The sequence below is a fragment of the Lithobates pipiens genome, unplaced genomic scaffold, assembly GCF_037356315.1.
Source record: "Lithobates pipiens isolate NorthernLeopardFrog02 unplaced genomic scaffold, aLitPip1_a1.2 Scaffold_18, whole genome shotgun sequence".
Lineage (NCBI taxonomy): Eukaryota > Metazoa > Chordata > Amphibia > Anura > Ranidae > Lithobates > Lithobates pipiens.
In genome coordinates, this window is record NW_027507758.1 from 263,266,185 (window position 1) to 263,289,758 (window position 23,574).

The 23,574-nt window shown below is 44.9% G+C and overlaps 1 protein-coding gene across 6 annotated transcripts in view; it reads right to left on the reverse strand.

Moving 5' to 3' along the window:
- The window catches only part of LAMA2 (laminin subunit alpha 2), a 1,237,914-nt gene that overhangs the window by 213,448 nt on the left and 1,000,892 nt on the right, over positions 1-23,574 (reverse strand). For all 6 annotated transcript variants that reach the window (XM_077486899.1, XM_077486900.1, XM_077486895.1 and 3 more), the window contains one exon: positions 21,920-22,130. In XM_077486899.1, the coding sequence (XP_077343025.1) occupies positions 21,920-22,130 (211 nt within the window). The remainder of the gene's footprint in view (positions 1-21,919; positions 22,131-23,574) is intronic.

Consider the following 23,574-nt stretch of genomic DNA (forward strand, 5'->3'; position numbering starts at 1 on the left):
CAACTTTGTCCGCTGAACAGTGTTTCAGCGGACAGTCCGCTCGTGTGTGGGCTTTGAGCGGACAGTTTCAGCGGACAGTTTGACGAACAAAGTTTTTCGGAAATCCCGAAAAACTGTCCGCTGAAACTTGGTTTGGGCGGACAGTCCGCCCGTGTGTGTGCCAGTCCGCTGTACTTTCGAAATGAGCGGACTGTTCCCGCCCGGAGAAAAGTCTGCTAATTTCGAGCGCGTGTCCAGGTAGGCGGGGCCCGCGACGGAGACGTCGCGGGCTCCGCCGCCTGGAATGGACTTAAAGGGGAACCCCAACGCCGAAAAAAATCGGCGTGGGGGTCCCCCCAAAGTCCACAACAGACCCTTGTCCGAGCACGCTACCCGGCCGGCCAGGAAAGGGGGGGCGAGGGAGCGCGCCCCCCCTCCTGAGCCGTACCAGGCCGCGTTCCCTCAACATGGGGGGGTGCCTTGGGGAAGGGGGGGCCGCGCGGCCCCCCCACCCCAAAGCACCTTGTCCCCATGTTGATGAGGACAAGGGCCTCTTCCCGACAACCCTGACCGTTGGTTGTCGGGGTCTGCGGGCGGGGGGCTTATCGGAAACCCGGGAGCCCCCTTTAATAAGGGGGCCCCCGGATACCGGCCCCCCACCCTATGTGAATGAGTATGGGGTACAATGTACCCCTACCCATTCACCTGTAAAATAAAAGTACTCAAAAAAAAACACAACACACGAGATAAAATATTTTATTGCACAGCTCCGGGGGTCTTCCGTCTTCGGGGGTCTTCTCGCCGGACTCCTCCGCTATCTTCTTGTAGCTCTTTTGCTAGCGGAGGAGTCCGGCTTTCTTCCTCCCCGCCGCCGGCCTCTTCTCCCGACTTCGGGGGTCTTGTCCCCCTCTTCGGTTCTTCTGCCGGGCCACCGCGCCTTCTTATAGCTCTTTTAGAGGCGGTGGCCCGGTCTTCTGTCGCCGCTGTCACCGCCGCCTTCCGTTCTTCTTCTTCTTCTTCTTCTTCTTCTTCTTCTTCAGGAGATGTTGACACGTCGCTCTCTCCGGCCGGAATGCCAGAGCCGCGCTGCGCGGCCACTTATATAGGGACAATGGGGCGGTGTCACATGGTATATGTCACATGGGTTGGTCACATGGGTTGATGTCACATGGGGACTATGACATCGTAAGGGGGCGGGGTCACCATGTGACCAACCCATGTGACATATACCATGTGACACCGCCCCATTGTCACTATATAAGTGGCCGCGCAGCGTGGCTCTGGCATTCCGGACGGAGAGAGCGACGTGTCAACATCTCCTGAAGAAGAAGAAGAAGAAGAAGAACGGAAGGCGGCGGCGACGACGGCGACAGCGGCGACAGAAGACCGGGCCACCGCCTCTAAAAGAGCTATAAGAAGGCGCGGTGGCCCGGCAGAAGAACCGAAGAGGGGGACAAGACCCCCGAAGTCGGGAGAAGAGGCCGGCGGCGGGGAGGAAGAAAGCCGGACTCCTCCGCTAGCAAAAGAGCTACAAGAAGATAGCGGAGGAGTCCGGCGAGAAGACCCCCGAAGACGGAAGACCCCCGGAGCTGTGCAATAAAATATTTTATCTCGTGTGTTGTTTTTTTTTGGGTACTTTTATTTTACAGGTGAATGGGTAGGGGTACATTGTACCCCATACTCATTCACATAGGGTGGGGGGCCGGTATCCGGGGGCCCCCTTATTAAAGGGGGCTCCCGGATTCCGATAAGCCCCCCGCCCGCAGACCCCGACAACCAACGGCCAGGGTTGTCGGGAAGAGGCCCTTGTCCTCATCAACATGGGGACAAGGTGCTCTGGAGTGGGGGGGCCGCGCGGCCCCCCCTTCCCCAAGGCACCCCCCATGTTGAGGGCACGCGGCCTGGTACGGCTCAGGAGGGGGGGCGCGCTCGCTCGCCCCCCTTTCCTGGCCGGCCGGGTAGCGTGCTCGAACAAGGGTCTGTTGTGGACTTTGGGGGGACCCCCACGCCGATTTTTTTCGGCGTTGGGTTTCCCCTTTAAGTTCATTCCAGGTGGCGGAGCCCGCGACGTCTCCGTCGCGGGCCCCGCCTACCTGGACACGCGCTCGAAATGAGTGGACTGTTGCCTCGTGTGTGGGCGAGTCCGTTCATTTCAAAAGTTGTGCGGACTTAGTACGACGAACTTAGTTTGCCGTATTTGTCCGCTCAAAAAGTGCCGTGTGTGGGCAAGTTCGTTCATTCAAAAGTTTGAGCGGACTGTTTGACAAACTTAGATTCGGCAGACAGTCCGCCCGTGTGTACGCCGCCTTAGTGGCTCACTGGGGGCTGAGATGGCATCTGTGTCCTGATTCTTGTGACGTCAGCAGAGAGTAGACTTCAGACCACTCTCTGCAGAAAAAGGGTTCCCAGGAGTGCAAAACTAATTGCACTCTTGGGACCCATAGGAGAAGCTCAGCCAAACAACTCAGGCTGGTCTTCTCCTTTTAAGTTTTTGCAAACCCTTAGGCTGGGTTCACAAATGTGTGGTATGAATTGATGCTCTGTTTTCACAGTTAAATGAAAGTAGTTGTTTAGCATTTCAGGTAAATTTTGGATAAAGATCAGGTCAGTTATGCATCAGGATCAGGTCAAGATTTTATATTGTTCTAATTTACAGTATCTTGCGCATATCTTACAAGCTTCCATACAGGGCTGTCTTTAATATTGTTTGGAACCTGGGCAAATATTTTCTTGCGCCCCCTCCCCCCCATCCATAGTGATTTTGCTATCCACCCTAGCATCCTAAAAAACAAAAACGGGTGGGCTCAAGGGGCAGCTGCGTTGTGCCCTTACAATAATGACTGGGCCTGGGGCATCTGCCCCTTTTGCCCTGCATGAAAGACGGCTCTGCTTCTATATATGAAATCAATCACCAAAAAAGTTAAATAAATACAATAATGTCAAATAAATTGCATTCAATGTGAATCTAAACAATCGTGACACAATTAATTAAATATGTGCAGTGAAGTCCATAAGTGAAAATAATCCAATTCCTCAAAGTGGTGAAGATGAAGCATCAATAGGAACTTGGTGATTTATCAAATAGGTGAAACCGCTGACACCACACCACTGTGCTCACAGAACTCTCACCTCATAGGCATAGGTCATATGCTTTGGAACATAATCCAATAAAAACAACAAATTTCTCTTCCAGGATCCAGTATCAACAGTATGCCTTTTTGTGTCAGAAAATTCTGCCCCACATATACAATGTTTCATCCACATGTAAGGTAAATAAGCCTCCAATAGTGTATTACCATTAAAAAGGAGTTTATTAAGAGTAGAAATATCTGCTTACATGAAAGCAGCAGCAAAATGCACCAAAGAAAGACAAACATTCGGCGTCCACGTCACCTTGCGCGTTACTTTCAGTCTGCGGTATACTCCGGTCATGCCTTACGTGTTACATCACGTTATGTGACTTCCTCAGGGTACCGAATTGGCTGTTGTATAATTCTATTTATATCCTGTGGACAGGAAGCGTATTTGATGGCATTTTGATGAAGCTCATCATCATAAATAGATACAATGATACGGTGGCCATTTTCCCTAAGATTTATAAAATGCTTAACATCATTTTGATGAAGCTCATCCTCATAGATAGAAACAATGAGACGGTGGCCATTTTCCCTATGATTTTTTTAAATAACATAACAGAATGGAATTATAATGCTTCTTAATGCAAATCAACATAGAAGCAGCCTGTTACCACATTAATATCCGACAACCTTGCACACTAAATTGATTAATAGCGCTAAAAGGCTAACAACCAAAATTAAATAAATTGTAAGATAAATAAATAATCAAAAAAATAGTTTTCAAATATAAAAATATAGATATTAGGACATGATAATGTGGCTGTTATATCCTCAATTTCTAAACATGCAGACATAATCCCTGAAATAGAGAAAATGTCCAAAAAAAGACCACATAAAAACACTGGTGTGCATCAAACTATTTATTTAAATTCAAAAAAAGTATTTGATTATTCAGATTAACTAACATCATCTTCTAAAATCATTTCCGTGCTTATATGCAGTCTTTTATTGGACATTTGCTTTATTTCAGGGAGTATGTCTGTGCGTTTACGAATTGAGGATATAACAGCCCCATTATAATCTCCTAATTATTTATATTTTTATATTGTAAAACGATTTTTAAAATTATTTATTTATATTACAATTAATTTAATTTTGTTTTTCAGCCTTTTAGCGCTATTAATCAAAGTTAGTGTGCAAGGCTGTTGGATGTGGTAACACGCTGCTTCTATGTTGATTTGCATTAAGAAGCATTCTAGAAGTATTATAAAAATCATAGGGAAGATGATTGCCGTCCCATCGTCTCTATCTATGACGATGAGCTTCATCAAAATGGCGTTAAGCATTATATACATCTTAGGGAAAATGGCCGCCGTCTCATTGTCTCTATTTATGATGATGAACTTCATCAAAATGGCGTCAAATACACTTCCTGGCCACACAATATAAATAAAATTATACAACAGCCAATCCTGTGCCCTGAGGAAGTGATGTGACGTGACATAACGCACAAGGCATGGCCGGAGTATACCGCAGCCCGGAAGTAACGCACAAGCTCTGAATGTTTGTCTTTCTTTGGCGTATTTGCTGCTGCTTTCATGTAAGCAGATATTTCTATTCTTAATAAACTCCTTTTTAATGGTAATACACTATTGGAGGCTTATTTACCTTACATGTGGAAAAGAACATCGCATATGTGGGGTGGAATTTTCTCACACAAAAAGGCATACTGTTGATCCTGGATCATAGTTACATAGTTAGTAAGGTTGAATAAAGACACCAGTCCATCCTGAGTGAGTGTCTACAATTGTCCCTATCCCTGTACATTGCACACTCACATCAGTCCCTACCCTCAAGGAGCCCACAATTCAAGGTCCCCATTCATATACTAGGGCCAATTTGGGACAGAAGCCAATTAACCTACCTGCATGTCTTTGGAGTGTGGGAGGAAACCAGAGTACCTGGAGGAAACCCACGCAGGCGCAGGGAGAACATGAAAACTCCAGGCAGGTAGTGTGGTGGTTGGGATTCAAACCAGTGACCCTTCTTACTGCTAGGTGAGAGTGCTAACCACTACACCACTGTGCTGCCCGAAGGATCATGGAAGAGAAATTAGTATTTTCTATTGGATTATGTTCCAAGGCATATGACCAATGCTTATGAGGTGAGAGTTCTGTGAGCACAGTGGTGTGGTGTCAGTGGTTTCACTTATTGAATAAATCACCAAGTTCCCATTGATGCTTCATCTTCACTGCTTTGAGGAATTGGATTATTTTCTTTTTTTTATAATGGTAATTTTTATTAATTTTCAAAGCAAAAACAATACACTTGTGCATTGGAAAATTCAGTTAGCAGAGATTAATATAGATCATAGCGAAAAACAATAGTTACAGAAGACAGAGAAAAATGTCCACATATGCAGACACAAGGGTGAACTGCATAACCATGTCTTGTACAATGAATAACAAACAGTTTATGTAAATTAAAACAAACAATTCCGTTCAACAAGAGGCCGGTGGCCAGAAAAAGGCAAAACACCAATACAACAATACAGGTAGGGGGGCCCCGTATGCCGACCGATCCCAGGGTTCCCACACTTTATCAAACTGGGGTACCAAATCATGCACGAGGCCGTCAGATACTCCATTCTCCTAATTTCAGACACCAATTGGAGAAATCTAGGCCAGGGGGGAGTTGCTCCGGACAGCCAACACAGCGGGATAAGCCTCTTAGCAGCTAGTAAATATAAGAGACCAGCCGATTGGTATTTTTAGGTATGCCTGGAATAGGGAGACCCCACAAACAATATAAGGGATCAATCGGGAGGGACACCCCTGTCACCTCCACCACCAACGACCCCACCACTATCCAGAAAGGCCGTATCAAGGGGAATTTCCAGAAAATATGAAACAGTGACCCAACGTCGAGTCCACATCGCCAACAGCATGGCGAGACTGAAGAATCGTATTTGTGGATGACATCGGGGGTCTTATACCAAAACATAAGGATTTTTATTGCCGTTTCCCTTTGCGTGACACACTTAGAGGATTTAAAGGTAGAGGACCAAATCCTATCCCATGTCTGCAGGGAGATAGGTTTGTCCAACAACTGAGACCATCTACTCATATACAGATGTGTAAGTTCGTTTAGAGGAGTCGACTCATGGAGGATTCGGTGAATAGAGGAAATTAAATTAAGTTGATGGGGACCCTGAGCGCAGAGGTGCTCAAAGGCTGTGGGACTGTCAAGGATTAAAGTCAGAGATTTGGAGCTAAAGAAGTGTCTGACCTGTAGGTAGAAGTAAAACGAGTGTTTGGGGATGTCATATTTTTCTTGCAAGCTCTGTGGAGATCTGTGGATTGGTAATAGTTAGCAAGATGTCTTCTGCAAAAAGTGATAATTTATACTCTCCCTGTCGCATTCACCACCCCACGGATATCTGGATGAGAGCGTACGGCCTCAGCCAGGGGTTCTAGACATAAAATAAATAACAGCGGAGATAGAGGACACCCCTGCCGAGTACCATTTAACAGGGGGAAGCGAGGCAACAGAAAGGACGACATCTGTACCTGGGCAGTAACCATTGAGTACAAAGCTTCAAGTGCCCTCAAAAAGGGGCCCTTGAACCCATAGACTTTGAGCGTGGCGAACATATAAGGCCAGCTAAGCCTATCAAAGGCCTTTTGGGCGTCTAAACTAAGTAGAAGTGCTTGTTTGTTGGTCCTATCCAGAAGGTCGACCAGGTTGATCGTACGGCGGGTGTTGTCTCCGGCGTGTCTGCCAGGGACAAACCCCACCTGATCTCTGTGAATAAGTTTGGGAGCAAGAACTGATAGCTTGGAGGCAAGGATTTTCGTAAATATCTTGTAGTCAGAATTCAGAAGGGCTATAGGCCTATAATTGTCTGGGATGGAGGGATCCTTACCCGGCTTGGGAATCACTGAGATGAAGGGGTTTGAAAAGTGGGGATGGGAAGGGGTGCCCTTTAGTAGAGAATCAAATAAAGTGAGTGTGTGGTCCCAAAATGTCTAGGTAAGTTTTATAGTAGAAATAGGGGAGACCATCAGGGCCAGGTGACTTATGCGATGGAAGTTCCCGTACTACATCCCGTACTACATCAGAAAGCTCCTCCACCGTTACTGTCTTATTAAGGGCCTCTAAATCACTCGATTAGAGCTTAGGGAGTTTAAGATTGGAGAAAAAAGCCTTAAATTTCTCTTGAGTAAAGTGAAAATGGTTTTCTGGGGATAGACAATTGTAGAGTTTGTGGTAAAATTTGCCAAAGATGTTTGAAATTTCACGAGGGCAATAGGTCCTAGATCCGTCAGGCCGGGAGAGAAACTCAGGAAAGGAATTGAATGCGCGTGGACGTAGTTTGTTAACTAACATTTTATGAGGTTTATTGGAAAATTTGTAGAATTTCTGCCTCATCCAAAGCAGCGATTTGGCTGTCCGGTCGAGTTGCACTGTTTTAATCTGTTCTCTAAGGAGAGTCACCCTCCGCAGCCTCTCCACCAAGGGGGGGCGCCCAGGAGCTTCCGCTCAGCCGAGAGAAGAGCAGAGGTTAGTGATTGGATAAGTTCGGACCTGTCTCTCTTCAATCTAGAGCTCTCTGCAATACAGGCGCCTCTAAAAACGGCCTTTAAGGGGCTCCCACAGGGTGGAATAATCCGGGACCGACCCTTTGTTCATTTGGAAGAATTCTGTAAGGCTCTTCGCAAGGACAGAGCGGGAGCTTTCAGAATGTAAGAGGTGGCTGTTAAGGCTCCAGTGACAGGATCTAGGATAGGCCTGAGTGAGCAAGAGATCTAGGGTAATGGGGGCATGATCAGACCAGGTAATCGGCAACACCTCAGAATCGACCACGTGTGGGATGAGAGGGGCAGATATAAGAAAGTGATCGAGCCGCGAATACATTTTATGAACTGGAGAATAAAAGGTAAATTGCTGAGCTGTGGGGTGTTTGATCCTCCATGAGTCGAAAAGCCGATGGGATCTAATAAGCTGACGGAATGAGGTGGCTTGGGAAGTCATCCTCCTGGAGAGTGTGGATGAGAACAGAGTTTTTCTATATCTAGAGGGAGACATGACCAAGTTAAAGTCCCTTCCGACTATCATAAAAGGCTGGGATGGGCAGTGAGGGAAATCAAGCAGGCCACTAAGGAAGTCAAACTGACCAACATTGGGGGCATACAGGTTGACAAGAGTCAGGGAGGTGTTAAAGTGTTGACATTCTAAAACTAGGTATCTGCCATGGGGGTCTGCATGGGATTTTTTAACCTTAATGGGACACGACTTTTTGATCAAAATCGCAACACCTGCCCTGCCTGTGGGGTCAGAGGCTAGGAAGGAGGTAGGGAAGTGTTTGGAGGCAAACTTAAGGGAGCCTTCTGCTTTAAAGTGGGTTCCTTGCAACATAATCACGTCTGCAACGGAGGACCTGAATTCCTTCGGGGCCAGCCAGCGCTTACGTATGGATCCTAAGCCTTTTACATTATAAGACAGAATTTTTAAGGCCATAAGGGTGAGTTAAATAGATAAGCATTTGTAAGTACCTGGGAATTGTGGTACAGCCTATTGTAAGTAACATTAAACCGGGGCATCATTTGACAGAATGTGTCTTTGGCGTCAGTTATACCCCGGCGATGGGAAAAAAGTAGGAGTACCCAAAGCCAGGATAGCCTGAGGCCTAACCAACCTATGTAGTGCATAACAAAGCAGTGAAACTGAGCTATAAAAGTGGACATAGTAGAACATAAAACTTTAGTAAAATACATTAAATGATAACAAAAAAAAAAAGAACAAAAAAAAAGAAGAGAACATCTGGATGACCTTAGGTAGTCATGTGCCTCAGGGGACCCAGGGAGTCAACTCTGGTCAAGAGGGTCATGGCCGGACGATCCCCAGGGGTGGTCGGACTTAAAAGTGGAAGGACCATCTACTCTCCTTATGAAATCGGAAATTAACAAATAACATTAACATCGTATAGTTCTTGTAGAAAAACGGAGCCCCATGGGATGGGGAAAAAGAGTCCCAGCTTGAAGAGTCAAGGCAAAGGACAAACTGAATGTTACCATAGCAACAGGAACTTCTCCCTTCCAATTCACAGGGGAAAGGGAAAAGATAAGGGATTATAAGCAGTAAACAAAACTAAACCACGAGGGAACTGGCGAGAGGGTTCAGGGGGGTTGTTTGGAGAACAGTGGACGCTGAGGTGTAGAGAGGTGCCTCCTGGATTTGCTTCTCACGGGCGTCCAGATGCGGCTTGGAGTGTTGGGTAGCGGGCGAATCTGGGCTTCGGCGGGGTGCTATGTCCTCCTCAGGAAGAGGAGGGAGGCCAAGGCTCTTTACAAAGGATTTGCTTTCCGGAAGGTCCCGTAGGGTGTGCTGAGCTCCATTTTTTGACACCATCAGACGAAAGGGGAACCCCCAAAAGTATGAAACCTTGTGATGTTGCAAGTAGGAGGTGATCGGCCGAAGGTTCCTATGTTTAGCAGGGTGATGGGAGAAAGGTCACTAAAAATCTGCAATTTCACCCCTTGGTAGGTGATTTGAGGTTTGTTGCGCGTGGATTGGATCAATGCCTCCTTGCTTTCGAAGAAGTGGAACCGGACAACAACATCCCTGGGTCTGGCTCCAGCAGGAGGTTTGGGGGCCAGAGAGCGATGTGCTCTATCAAGGCGCCAGTCTATGTCCATGACGGTGGGGGCCAGGGTGTTAAAGAGGCCCAGGAGGTAAGGACGTAGATCAGAGTCTCCCACAGTCTCCGGGATACCTCTAAAGCGTAAGTTCTGGCGTCTCTCTCTATTTTCCAGGTCCTCCTGTTGCATCTGTAGTTGGGAGACTGAGAGGCGGAGGTTATGATTGTCCTCTTCAACGGCTTGGACATAGCTAACCATCTCGTCAAATTTATTTTCGAGTGTGTCCGTACGCTCTCCCAGCTGGTTAATCTCCTTTCTCAGTTCCACCGCAAGTTTATTTACCTCGACCAAGACATTAGTTGTGATCTGTTGAAGCAAATGGTGTAATTTGGCGTCCAACTTGGCATCCAAGATAGCAGGGGTAAGAATCCCATGCGTTGGGGGGGACCTGGGTCAGGGGCCTGAGGAGCATTAGCTGGGGGGGGTGCCAAAGCTCTCAATCCACAGAGTTGGATCCATAGTGGCGAAGGGATCTGGCGGGGAATGAGAGGGTGCAAGTTGAGATCTCGTGACAAAACGATCCATAATAGGCCCTGTCTGCTGTTCAGGGATTTGTTTGTAATGTTCCTGTTGCTGACCGATTTTTCCCATGGGGTGCTGTGGTACTGTAAAGATAAGAAAAGCTTACCCCCGGATCTGTTAGTAGCTAGTGTTGCTTAGCGGGGGTCGTGGAGAGCAGATAGACCCCTTAACTCATTTAAGAGCCACGGTGGTTTAACGTGACGGTGATCATGTTGATTACTGGTGGTGGGTGCAGTCAATGCCAGGAGATTTTATTTCCCCTTCACCCTATGAAACTGTGATAATGGCAGCTATGACAAACTGGGTGTAGCAGGGTATAGCAAGATGGCCACCAGGATCCAATATAGGCCGGAGCAAGGGCCTTGCCTGGAGAGGGCTGCCAGATAGACTATTATTGCCTGCTGCAGTGAGACGTGGGTTTCAGTCCCTCAAAAACTCTCAGGGGTGTCTCAAATAGGTATCCACCTGGCGGTGTGGAGAGGGGATTGGAGGGGAGAGTACAAGGGAGAGCACAAACAGCCCCTCAGGGCACTCACCAGGCCGGAGGGATGCAGAGTAGGGGGTCCCAGATGGCTCCTATGCGCAGAGATGCAGCGATTCAGCGGCCGAGTTTATCCCCTCCGGGTAGTCTGGATCCGCCGCCGGAGCGGCCCTCAGGGAGCTCCGCAGGATAGGCCAGTGATTATGGAGGCCAGTAGGCCACAAGATGGCACCCGGTGAGGCGGCTAGCAGCGGCCACAACGGACCGAATCCCGCAGATGGCGGCTAGACACGAATAGAGCTGTAGAGGAGCACCCGATGAGCAGGATGATCCAGGATATAGGCGCCTGGGGCGATCTGGAGCGGAGGGTGGCACCAGATTTTCAGGGATCCGACGGAGCTCCAGAGGAAAGCGTCCGTCCTCGGTTCCGGCCGGCCACGCCCCCAAATTGGATTATTTTTACTTATGGACTTCACTACCCATATTTAATTAAATTGTCATATTGTTTTTTTTTTTTTAAACAGCAAATTTTACTCAGTTTAGGCTAATATGTATTATTCTAAATATGTTTGGTAATAAAAATCACAAAAAGCGTATATTGATTGGTTTGCGCAAAAGTTATAGCGTCTACAAAATGGGAGAAAGATTTATGGCATTTTTATTTATTTTTTTACTAGTAATGGTGGTGAGCAGCGATTTTTATCGGGACTTCAGCATTATGGTTGACAGATCAGACACTTTTGACACGTTTTTGGGACCATTGGCATTTATGCAACGATCAGTGCTATAAAATTGCACTGATTCCTGTGTAAATGACACTAGCAGGGAAGGGGTTAACAGTAGGGGGCGATCGAGGGGCTAAATGTGTTACCTAGAGTGATTTTAACTGTGGGGGGATGGGACTGCCTGGGTGAGGAGACTGGTTGTTGTTCATACTTAGTATCTACAACAGATTGCTCTCCTCACCCCAGCATGGAGATCTATGTGGTGTGATCGTGGTGCCCGTCGGTCATCGCGACTGCTGGGTACGAGCATCGGCTCCGGCGTGGTGCCGCAGGCACGTGCCCTCTATTGGTCAAAGGTGAAATGACATATAGCTACGACGGCTTGCCCAGGGGAGCCAAGCTGCCGCAGTATAACTGCAGCGGCTGGTCAGGAAGGGGTTGAGGTGTGCTTTTCAGCCACTAGCAGGGAGCTTTTAACCCCAAAGAAGGGGTTAAAAACTCCTGTGTTGCGATGCCTCCGAATCACTTTTCATGTGCTTGGGAAGCGCTGCCCATTCATTTCAATGTGCAGGTGTGTTTTGGGAGAACTGTATACAGCGCTCCCAAACCGCCCCAAAGATGCTGCTTGCAGAACTTTTCCGAAAGTCCGGCAAGCTCACCGCCTGAGTGTGAAAGCACCCATTATAATGATTAGGAGGCAGTTTTCAGGTGCTTTACAGGCGCTAAAATGCCTGAAAACTGCCTCAGTGTGAAAAGGGTCTAAGTAAATGGATCCAGGTGATACACAAGTTGCGCCTGTCTCTCTGCAGCCATCTCTTCTCTACATCCATTCAAAGTGCTGAATTCATAAAGCTTGTCTGAAAGTTAAACAAAAAGGGTATGTAGAGCTGAAATTACACACCGCAGAGCTCAGTGAGGAGAGTTCTGAGAACTGATTGGAGGGCAGAGACACGCCCCCCTCAACACATTACACAGAAACAGAGCTGAGGCTGTAAATCTGCTGGAGCTCCCTTCTGCCACTATTTTTCTCTTGGTGTCAGGAAAACTTGTCAGAACTGACTCATGCTGATAGTAGAAGTACATGACAGCAGACAGAAATTACACTTTGGGGGTTATTTCCGAAAGGCAAATCCACTTTGCACTACAAGTGCAAAGTGCAGTTGAAATGTCACTGCAAGTGCACTTGGAAATGCAGTCGCTGTAAATCTGAGGGGTAGATCTGAAATGAGGGGAAGCTCTGCTGATTTTATTATCCAATTATGTGCAAGCTAAAATTAGGGATGAGCTGAACACCCCCCTGTTCGGTTCGCACCAGAACCTGCGAACAGACCTAAACTTCGTGTGAACTTTAGAACCCTATTAAAGTCTATGGGACTCGAACATTCACAATCTAAAGTGCTCATTTTAAAGGGTAATATGCAGGTTACTGTCCTAAAAAGTGTTTGGGGACCTGGGTCCTGCCCCAGGGGACATGGATCAATGCAAAAAAAAGTTTTAAAAACGGCCGTTTTTTCAGGAGCAGTGATTTTAATAATGATTAAAGTGAAACAATAAAAGTGTAATATTCCTTTAAATTTCGTAGCTGGGGGGTATCTATAGTATGCCTGTGAAGGGGCGCATGTTTCCCGTGCTTAGAACTGTCCCTGCACAAAGTGTCATTTGTGCAGGAAAAAAAGTCTTTTAAAATCACTTGCGGCTAAATTGTCGGGTCTCCGTAATACAGAGAACACTCAATGGGCCTCATCCTCACAACCCTGGCCGTTGGTTGTGAGGGTCTGCGGGCGGGGGGATTATCAGAATCTGGAAGCCCCCTTTAACAAGGGGACCCCCAGATCCCGCCCCCCCCTGTTTGAAATGGTAAGGGGGTACAAAAGTACCCCTACCATTTCACAAAGAAATTGTCAAAATGGTTAAATAAGACAAACACACTTTTGAAAAATTCCTTTATTAAAAATGAAAAAAAAAAAAAAAAAGATTCCAGCGGTGCTAATCCACTCTTGCTATCCAGCGACGGATCTCCGGGGTCCAGCGATGGATGATCATATCCAGCGACGGGGGATCTCTCAGTCCAGCGCTGTCCATACATCCTTCTTCTGTCTCCACTCAATGAGTGTTCTCTGTATTAGCCGACAATTCATTCATTCATTGATTTAAAAAAAAAAAAAAAAGCGTGGGGGTTCCCCTAAATTCAATTACCAGGCCCTTCAGGTCTGACATGGATATTAAGGGGAACCCCGTGTCAAATTAAAAAAAAAAAAAATTGACGTGGGGGTCCCCCTAAATATCCATACCAGACCCTTCAGGTCTGATATGGATATTAAGGGGAACCCCGCATCAAATAAAAAAAAAAAATTGACGTGGGGGTCCCCCTAAGAATCCATATCAGACCCTTTATCCGAGCACGCAACCTGGCAGGCCGCAGGAAAAGAGGGGGGGACGAGAGAGTGGCCCCCTCCCTCCTGAACCGTACCAGGCCACATACCCTCAACATTGGGAGGATGCTTTGGGGGTCTGTGACCCCTCAAAGCACCTTGTCCCCATGTTGATAAGGACAAGGGCCTCATCCTCACAGCCCTGGCCGTTGGTTGTGAGGGTCTGCGGGCGGGGGGCTTATCAGAATCTGGAAGCCCCCTTTAACAAGGGGACCCCCAGATCCCGCCCCCCCCTGTTTGAAATGGTAAGGGGGTACAAAAGTACCCCTACCATTTCACAAAGAAATTGTCAAAATGGTTAAATAAGACAAACACACTTTTGAAAAATTCCTTTATTAAAAATGAAAAAAAAAAAAAAAAGATTCCAGCGGTGCTAATCCACTCTTGCTATCCAGCGACGGATCTCCGGGGTCCAGCGATGGATGATCATATCCAGCGACGGGGGATCTCTCAGTCCAGCGCTGTCCATACATCCTTCTTCTGTCTCCACTCCGGAGACACTGCAGAGAGCCCAGCGCTGACGTTTCTTATATTAGGAGGGCGGGGCCACCCGTCACCTGACCCCGCCCCTCTGACGCTGGAGAGGGAAGCCAGGGGTTCCCCAGTGACGTGTGGGTGACCCCGCCCCCTCTGATGTAACGCAGGTTTCCGTTACATCAGAGGGGGCGGGGTCACCCACACGTCACTGGGGAACCCCTGGCTCCCTTCACCAGCGTCAGAGGGGGCGGGGTCAGGTGACGGGTGGCCCCGCCCTCCTAATATAAGAAACGTCAGCGCTGGGCTCTCTGCAGTGTCTCCGGAGTGGAGACAGAAGAAGGATGTATGGACAGCGCTGGACTGAGAGATCCCCCGTCGCTGGATATGATCATCCATCGCTGGACCCCGGAGATCCGTCGCTGGATAGCAAGAGTGGATTAGCACCGCTGGAATCTTTTTTTTATTTTTTTCATTTTTAATAAAGGAATTTTTCAAAAGTGTGTTTGTCTTATTTAACCATTTTGACACTTTCTTTGTGAAATGGTAGGGGTACTTTTGTACCCCCTTACCATTTCAAACAGGGGGGGCCGGGATCTGGGGGTCCCCTTGTTAAAGGGGGCTTCCAGATTCTGATAAGCCCCCCGCCCGCAGACCCTCACAACCAACGGCCAGGCTTGTGAGGATGAGGCCCTTGTCCTTATCAACATGGGGACAAGGTGCTTTGAGGGGTCACAGACCCCCAAAGCATCCTCCCAATGTTGAGGGTATGTGGCCTGGTACGGTTCAGGAGGGAGGGGGGCCGCTCTCTCGTCCCCCCTCTTTTCCTGCGGCCTGCCAGGTTGCGTGCTCGGATAAAGGGTCTGATATGGATTTTTAGGGGGACCCCCACGTCAATTTTTTTTTTTTTATTTGACACGGGGTTCCCCTTAATATCCATGTCAGACCTGAAGGGCCTGGTAATTGAATTTAGGGGAACCCCCACGCTTTTTTTTTTTTTTTTTAATCAATGAATGAATGAATTGTCGGCTAATACAGAGAACACTCATTGAGTGTTCTCTGTATTACGGAGACCCGACAATTTAGCCGCAAGTGATTTTAAAAGACTTTTTTTCCTGCACAAATGACACTTTGTGCAGGGACAGTTCTAAGCACGGGAAACATGCGCCCCTTCACAGGCATACTATAGATACCCCCCAGCTACGAAATTTAAAGGAATATTACACTTTTATTGTTTCACTTTAATCATTATTAAAATCACTGCTCCTGAAAAAACGGCCGTTTTTAAAACTTTTTTTGCATTGATCCATGTCCCCTGGGGCAGGACCCAGGTCCCCAAACACTTTTTAGGACAGTAACCTGCATATTATCCTTTAAAATGAGCACTTTAGATTTCTCCCATAGACTTGTATAGGGTGTTCCGGCTTTTCGAATTTGCTGCGAACAGCCCAAATTGTTCACTGTTCGCTGAACAGGCGAACAGGCAATGTTCGAGTAGAACATGAGTTCGACTCGAACTCGAAGCTCATCCCTAGCTAAAATGCTGTTTTTTATTTTCCTTGCATGTCCCCTTCAGATTTACAGTGACTGCACTTCCAAGAGCACTTTCAGTGCAATTTCAAGTGCACTTTGCACTTGTAGTTTGCCCTTGTAGTGCAAAGTGTATTTGCCTTTTGTAAATAACCCCCTTAGTGCTCTTAATTGAGACAAGTACACACTATAGAGCTATATATTTGTTTATATTTCATATCTGAGGTTTACAACCAATTTAACTGCATATAAGTGACTCAAAGGAGTTTTATTACTAAAACTACAGACTACAAAATCTGATGCAGCTGTTCATAGTATCCAAATAGCTTCTAATTTCAGCTTGTTCAATTAAGCTTTGATAAAAAAAAAACAGTAAGCTGATTGGTTTCTTTCCAGAGCTGTACCAGATTGTGTACTCTTTAGTTTTAGTAAAGCAACCCCACAGTATTGACACCAGAGGGTCAGTATGACAGTCAGGCAATCAGCACTTGCAGTATGAGAATACAGCAGTGGCAGCTTCTACATTTCTCTCAGGAATATTTTATATTAAAATGATTTTATCATGTAAGAATCATGGAGGCTGCCATTGCTGAACTCTCCAATTGAAAATGCTAGTCACCTGAATTTAATGCTTTGGTTTCATTGCTTTTTGAATAGTTGACCTAGAATAAAGCTCCATACACACTATTAGTTTTTCTGCCGAGTTTTTCCTTCAGATTTACCAAAACCATATAATATGAGGTCAAACCTTTAGGAGTTTCAATGTGTGTGCAATCAGGCAGGCCCTTGCACTACATGGTTTTGGTAAATCTGAAGGAAAAAATCAGCAGAAAATCTGATAGTGTGTATGGGGCATAAGTATTAACCACCTCGCGCCCGCCCTATAGCCGAATGACGGCCGTAGAGTGGGCGCTTTCGTCCGGGAGGCCGTCCCTGGACGTCCTAATGTTTACTTCCGCAATGCGCGCCGCAGCGGGCACGCATCGGGAAAGTACTGTGTTTGTCGTGTCCCCCGGGGACAGGCAAACACAGATCGCTGTAAACGGCCAATCACAGCGGCCGTTTACAGCGCGATCGGCGTGTCCAATGGGAGATGATCTCATATGTAAACATATGAGATCATCTCTCAGCGCCGCTCTCCCTCCTCACACAGACAGTGTGAGAGGGGAGAGATGAACGGCTGCAGCGGCCGTCAGTGAAAAAAAAAAAAAGTGTAAAAAAAAAAGTGTCATCCTCCCCCAGTGCCATCCTCCCCCAGTGCCATCCTGCCCCAGTGCTATCCTGCCCCAGTGCCATCCGCCCCAGTGCCATCCGCCCCAGTGCCACCTGCCCCCAGTGCCACCTGCCCCTAGTGCCACCTGTTAGTGCCATCTGTCATCAGTGCCACGTGTCATCAGTGCCACATAGTGCCATCTGTCATCAGTGCCACGTATTAGTGCCACCTGTCATCAGTGCCACGTATCAGTGCCATTTGTCATCAGTGCCACCTGTCAGTGTCACGTGCCATCTGTTGTCAGTGTCACGTGTCATCAATGCCACTTATCAGTGCCATCTGTCATCAGTGTCACGCATCATCTGTGCCACGTATTAGTGCCATCTGTCATATGTTCCACGTATTAGTGCCATCTGTCATCGGTGCCACGTATTAGTGCCACGTATTAGTGCCATCTGTCATCAGTGCCATGTATAAGTGCCACGTGTCATCAGTGCCACGCATAAGTGCCATGTGTCATCAGTGGCACATATTAGTGCCATCTGTCATCAGTGCCACATATTAGTGCATCTGTCATCAGTGCCACGTGTCATCAGTGCCACGTATAAGTGTCATCATTGCCACGTATCAGTGCCATCTGTCATCACTGTCACGTGTCATTGTCCTGGTGCTTAAAAAGTGTAATAAGTAGTCAACAAGTTAGATGTGTAATTTATGCTCCTAGAACACATGATGGCGCTCCCTGCATGTTGGGCCTCTCCATGTGGCCAGGCTGTGAAAAAGTCCCACACATGTGGTATTGTAATACTCAGGAGGAGTAGCAGAATTTTTTGGGGGGTGTCATTTGTGGTATACACATGCCCTGTGAGAGAAATAACCTATTACAATGACAATTTTGTGGAGAAAAATAAAAAAAATGAAAAATCTTAATTTTGCAAAGAATTGTGGGAAAAAATGACAATATCAAAAAGCTCACTATGCCTCTTACTAATTACCTTGGAATGTCTACTTTCCAAAAAGGGGTCATTTGGGGGGTATTTGTACTTTCCTGACTTGTTCGGGTCACAAGAAGCGAGATAGGCCACCAGTACATCAGATGCGATCAATTTTGTGCGATTCGCACCACAGCTTGTAGACTCTCTAACTTTCACAAAGACCAAATAATATCCATTAATTTGGGTTATTTTTACCAAAGATATGTAGCAGTATAGATTGTGGCCAAAATTTATGAAGAAAAATTAATAATTTGCATAATTCTGTCACAGAAACAAAGAAATATGCGGGTTTTTTTCAAAATTTTCGGTCTTTTTTCATTTATAGCGCAAAAAATAAAAACCTCAGAGGTGATCAAATACCACCAAAAGAAAGCTCTATTTGTGGGAAAAAAGGACAAAAAATTCATTTGAGTACAGTGTTGCATGACTGAGTAATTGTCATTCAAAGTGTGAGAGACCCGAAAGCTGAAAATTGGTCTGGGCAGGAAGGGTGTTTAAGTGCCCAGTAAGCAAGTGGTTAAAGGGAATTCTGAGACTTTTCTGACACATATTTCCAGCATGTTTGTTCTTGAACTGAGGCTCAAAAGTTCCTTAGTGGGTTGTAAATAATAGAAAACTGTGAAATCTCTCTAATATTGCTTTACTATAAAGTATATGTGGCTTTTGTTTTGTTTTTTTAAGTAAACTTTCTCTTTAGAGAAATTACTTGTTGATCCTGCCAGTTACTCAGACTTCCTTCTTCTCTGTTCTGCCGACCTATGTAGCTTTTGTAATTATTTTTCATAAAAAGCTCAGAATGCCTGGCAAGCTCTTTATGTAATATGGGAAGTAGTGGGGAAGCATTTGGGGAAAAAAATCTTTATCTTTTAATTTGGAGCTTACATGATTTTTTTCCAGATTTTCCAGAATACACTTATAAACAGGAATGTGCAAAGAATATCAGAAGTTGAAAAATTATGCAGAGAGCTGTGTACTTATCTCTCTTTTATACAAGGACACTAATTTGGTAAAAGTTCAGTTCGACAGAGGAGAACTTAAAAATACTCAATTTGTCCTCACTGATACCATTAGATCTAGTTTTTAAAAGATTCTCCTACGTGACAAATACGGATTCTATCTCCCCCTCTTTGTTCCTGTATATCCACATTGATTTTGATTCCTCAAAGATTGAGTTGATTGAGGTAAAAGATCACTCTGGTTATTCAACATATTTCTGCCCCTTCTGCCTCTTTTTTCTTGCCCTCCTTGTTGTTATCTAGGTTCAGAGGAATTTATTACTGTGTTCTCTTTATTTCAATTTATTCTTGACTATGCCCTTGTATGAGCAAAACATTTTGAATTGGTGGGATTTGGGTCTTTATATAATTTTGTGCTACTTTGCAAGGGCACCATTAATTCTGAGGAGGGGTGATAGGTACAGCCAGTTTGGTTAACATAATATGGGCAGTTATGTGCATTTTGTTACTCAACGTTTCATTTTAAGCAGCTTCTTTTATCTCCTATTGCTCCTTTACTATCTACATGTACATGTAGCAACTTGAAATGTTTTTTTTTATTTTTTTGCTAATTTTTATTGAAGGTGCAATATAAGTTATATTTTAGGGCCTGGTGGGCTTTGTGTGCATTTATCATATATTCAATAAATATATTTATTTATTGTATATCAGAAGTTTTTACAGATCTGAATGTAATTATTACCATGTTTCCCCGAAAATAAGCCAGGGTCTTATATTAATTTTGGGCACAAAAGACACAGTAGGGCTTATTTTCGAGGTCTTACCATACAATGTGATGTCTTCTCTCCCCCTCTTTTTCCCTGCCTGTCAGGAATCCCCCAATGGGAACTTAGTTAAAATGTTAGTAAAATCCTATAATCCACTCTATTACAGTAGCATATAATGTACAATGTGTGTGTTTCTGTAATATAATTATGCCAAATACCTTCGTTATAGCGCCACTCTGCACTTCTGTGACCCGCTGGAGCTTTATTCCCCCACAATTATATTACGGAAACACAAACATTGTACATTATATACTACTGTAATAGAGTGGATTATAGGATTCCACACGTATTTTAACCACTTCCCGACCAGCGCACGACGATGTACGTCGACAGAATGGCACGGGCAGGCATATTGGCGTACATGTACGTCCAATATTCGCTGGTCGGGACCCCCGTGAGTCCGGTCGCGGGACCTGCGGACTCGATCGCCGCGGGCATCCCCGCGATCGTCTCACGGAGCGGCCGAATGGAGGAAATGCTGTATAAACAACATTTTTCCATTCTGCCTAGCAACTAGTGACGCTGATCTCTGCTCCATGTGATTGGAGCAGAGATCAGTGTACACTAAATGAAAGCCCAACCCCCCCACAGTTAGTAACACACCCCTAGGAACACTTAACCCCTACACTGCCACCCACTGGTTAACCCTTTCACTGCCAGTGTCATTTACACAGGAATCACTGCATTTATATAGCAGTGATTACTGTATAAATGACAATGGTCCCAAAAATGTGTCAAAAATGTCCGATGGGTCCACCACAATGTCGCAGTCACAATAAAAATCGCAGATCGCCGCCATTACTAGTAAAAAAAAAAATAATAAAAAATTATTAATAAAAATGCTATAAAACTATCCCTATTTTGTAAATGCTATAACTTTTGCGCAAACCAATCAATAATCGCTTATTGCGATTTTTTTTACCAAAAATATGTAGAAGAATACGTATCGGCCTAAACTGAGGGAAAAAAATGTTTTTTTATATATTTTTGGGGGATATTTATTATTACAAAAAGTAAAAAATAATGCGTTTTTTTCAAAATTATCGCTCTATTTTTGTTTATAGCGCAAAAAATAAAAACCGCAGGGGTGATCAAATACCACCAAAAGAAAGCTCTATTTATGGGAAAAAAAGGACGTTAATTTTGTTTGGGAGCCACGTCGCACGACCGCGCAATTGTCAGTTAAAGCGACGCAGTGCCGAATCGCAAAAAGTGGTCTGGTCTTTGACCAGCAAATTGGTCCGGTCTGAAAGTGGTTAAACTAGGGCTTCATTTCGGTGTAGGGCTTATATTGCAGCCCTCCTGGAAAATAATGTTAGGTCTTATTTTCGGGGAAAAACGGTACATGGTACATGTTTTTTAACAATAGGGAGTTAAGAAACCATATACTGTATGTATACTGAAAATGCTTGCATTAATCCCAGGGATTTCCCTGTCAGTAGCCAGCTCAGGATCCTGTGCTTGTTTGTTATTGCATTTAACTGTAATTTTCCAATAATTTCACAACAATAAGAAGGGCACATATATGACATCTTAGCCCTCAAAACAAAACTAAACAGAAAATGCAAATTGCTTTCTACACCAGATTGTGGACTATAAATACAAAATATGGCAATCCAACAGGAGTCATAAAAAATCTGTGCAAATTGTTGCATGCCTTTAGGCATTTATCTTCATTCATTTTAAATTCTCCCCATTTCACTTTGTTCAATGTTTATTAATATACAGTACAGTGTATGTAATTAGAATAAATTGATAGCTGACAGTCAAGGAAGGGCATTTATTAGAGTTAATAACCACTGCTGAGTGTGTTTTAGTAGTTATAATACATATACAATATTAAAAATGTGCGTAGGCAAGAAGAGGAAAAAAGCAAATGGCCATACTCGTGTACAACAATGTACATGCAAGACCATCATTAATCTAAGATTACTGTTAAATTAATTTTCTTTCTGCATCAAATGGAAATGAAGGAAACTTATTTGGTAAGAGAAATATTTTCAGTACCTCCAGTGCAGTCATATTGCGTTGATTGATGGCAGATAAATGATCAGATTGTTTAATTTTCCCCCGGGCTTCTCGGAGCATGTCTGAGACATCATCCAGTTTTTCTTGAAACTTAGTTAACGTGTTCGTTGCCCCCTCATTTAACTCATTATTTTTGTTATAAGGATCCTGGAACAGCTTTTTAACCCTGTTAAGAAGACCTTCTGCTGCCCTGCAATGAAAACATCATAGAGTTAAATGAAATAGCCACAACATTCTGGAAGGGTGATTAAATAAACTCTATAACCCCTTGAAAAGTATACGTCTGGAAAATTATTCAAAATGATCATTGTATGCTGTATGTAGTTGGTTTAAAGCTAAACTACAGGCAGATAAAAAAATACACACACAAATTCCATCCTATGCCATGTCTATCATGGTATATGTAATGTATAAATCTAGTGTATAGTGTGTTTGGCATCATGTATCACTGTTTACAAAGCTTACTGTTTAAAAAGTGTTTATCTTTCACAAAGTTTCTTACCTGTCGATCCAGCCAGTAACTGCTTTTCCTGTTGTAGGCTGACCAGTAAGCCACTACCCCTCAATTAGCAATAGTGTTGTCAATCTGCTATGCAAGCACCTTCAGTTTGGCTGCCCATCTGTGTGACCTGAAAGGTAGCGAACCAGCCAACTGAAAGTTGGCACTACAGGCTGACATGGCTGCTAGTTGAAAGACAAAGTCTTGATGTTTTCAGCTTGCAAAATAATGTGCTGTCACTGGCAGGATCCCAACGTAAAAAATGTTGCAATAGAGTCATAAAATAATTTCTTAAGAAACTGTATATACTGTAGTTAGACATGATGCCAAACATGCTAAACATATATTTGAGGTTTACATATCCTTTATACATCAACACATTTTTTTAAATTACAAATAGAGTACTTCATGAATTTTTCCTGGAATCAACTTCTTTCAATACTTTGAACAACTCAGACCGGAGGAGGGAGAAGCAGCTCCAGGAGCCATTCAGTTGAGCTACAGTGTTCATGTGCTAAAAAGGGACATGCTGATAGGAGGAGATAGTAAAGTTTATCAATTTGCTGTGTCTCCTTTCATTGCCCAGTCACAGACAGAATAGTAAACAGGAAACACAAATGTTATTTAACTGCAACACAGAAAAAAACAGGTCTGTGCTGTGTAGCAAAGCTGTGAAACAGACAAATGAAAGAGTTCCTTTATATGTATTTTATCTGTGTATTTACCTGGCTGCTGGAGTTCATCTTTATGGATTTCAGAATGAATGAGCCACTAGCATTTATGCGGGGCTCCATGGGACAGTACATAAGGCGATAAGTGGAATGTTCCCCCCCTCTCCCTCATTCTTTAGGTTGCCCCAGGTGATGAAGTTTGTGCAGCGGCATGGCAACGGGTCCCGATTGGCTGAATCAGGCGGGATTGAGCCAGCTGTGTCTATATAAGCCGGCGGCTTTCCCACTCTGTTCACCACCTGAGGAGACCCTGCGCTGCTCCCACCCTCCCTTCCTGAAATGTATACAGAAGTTTGAATTTGTCATGGCATTTTTTAGTGGGGTTTTGTCATCCAGTTTAGTTCTGGATGGACTTTGTGAGATTAATAAATTAAATAATTTATGGTTATGGAATTTTAAGTTAA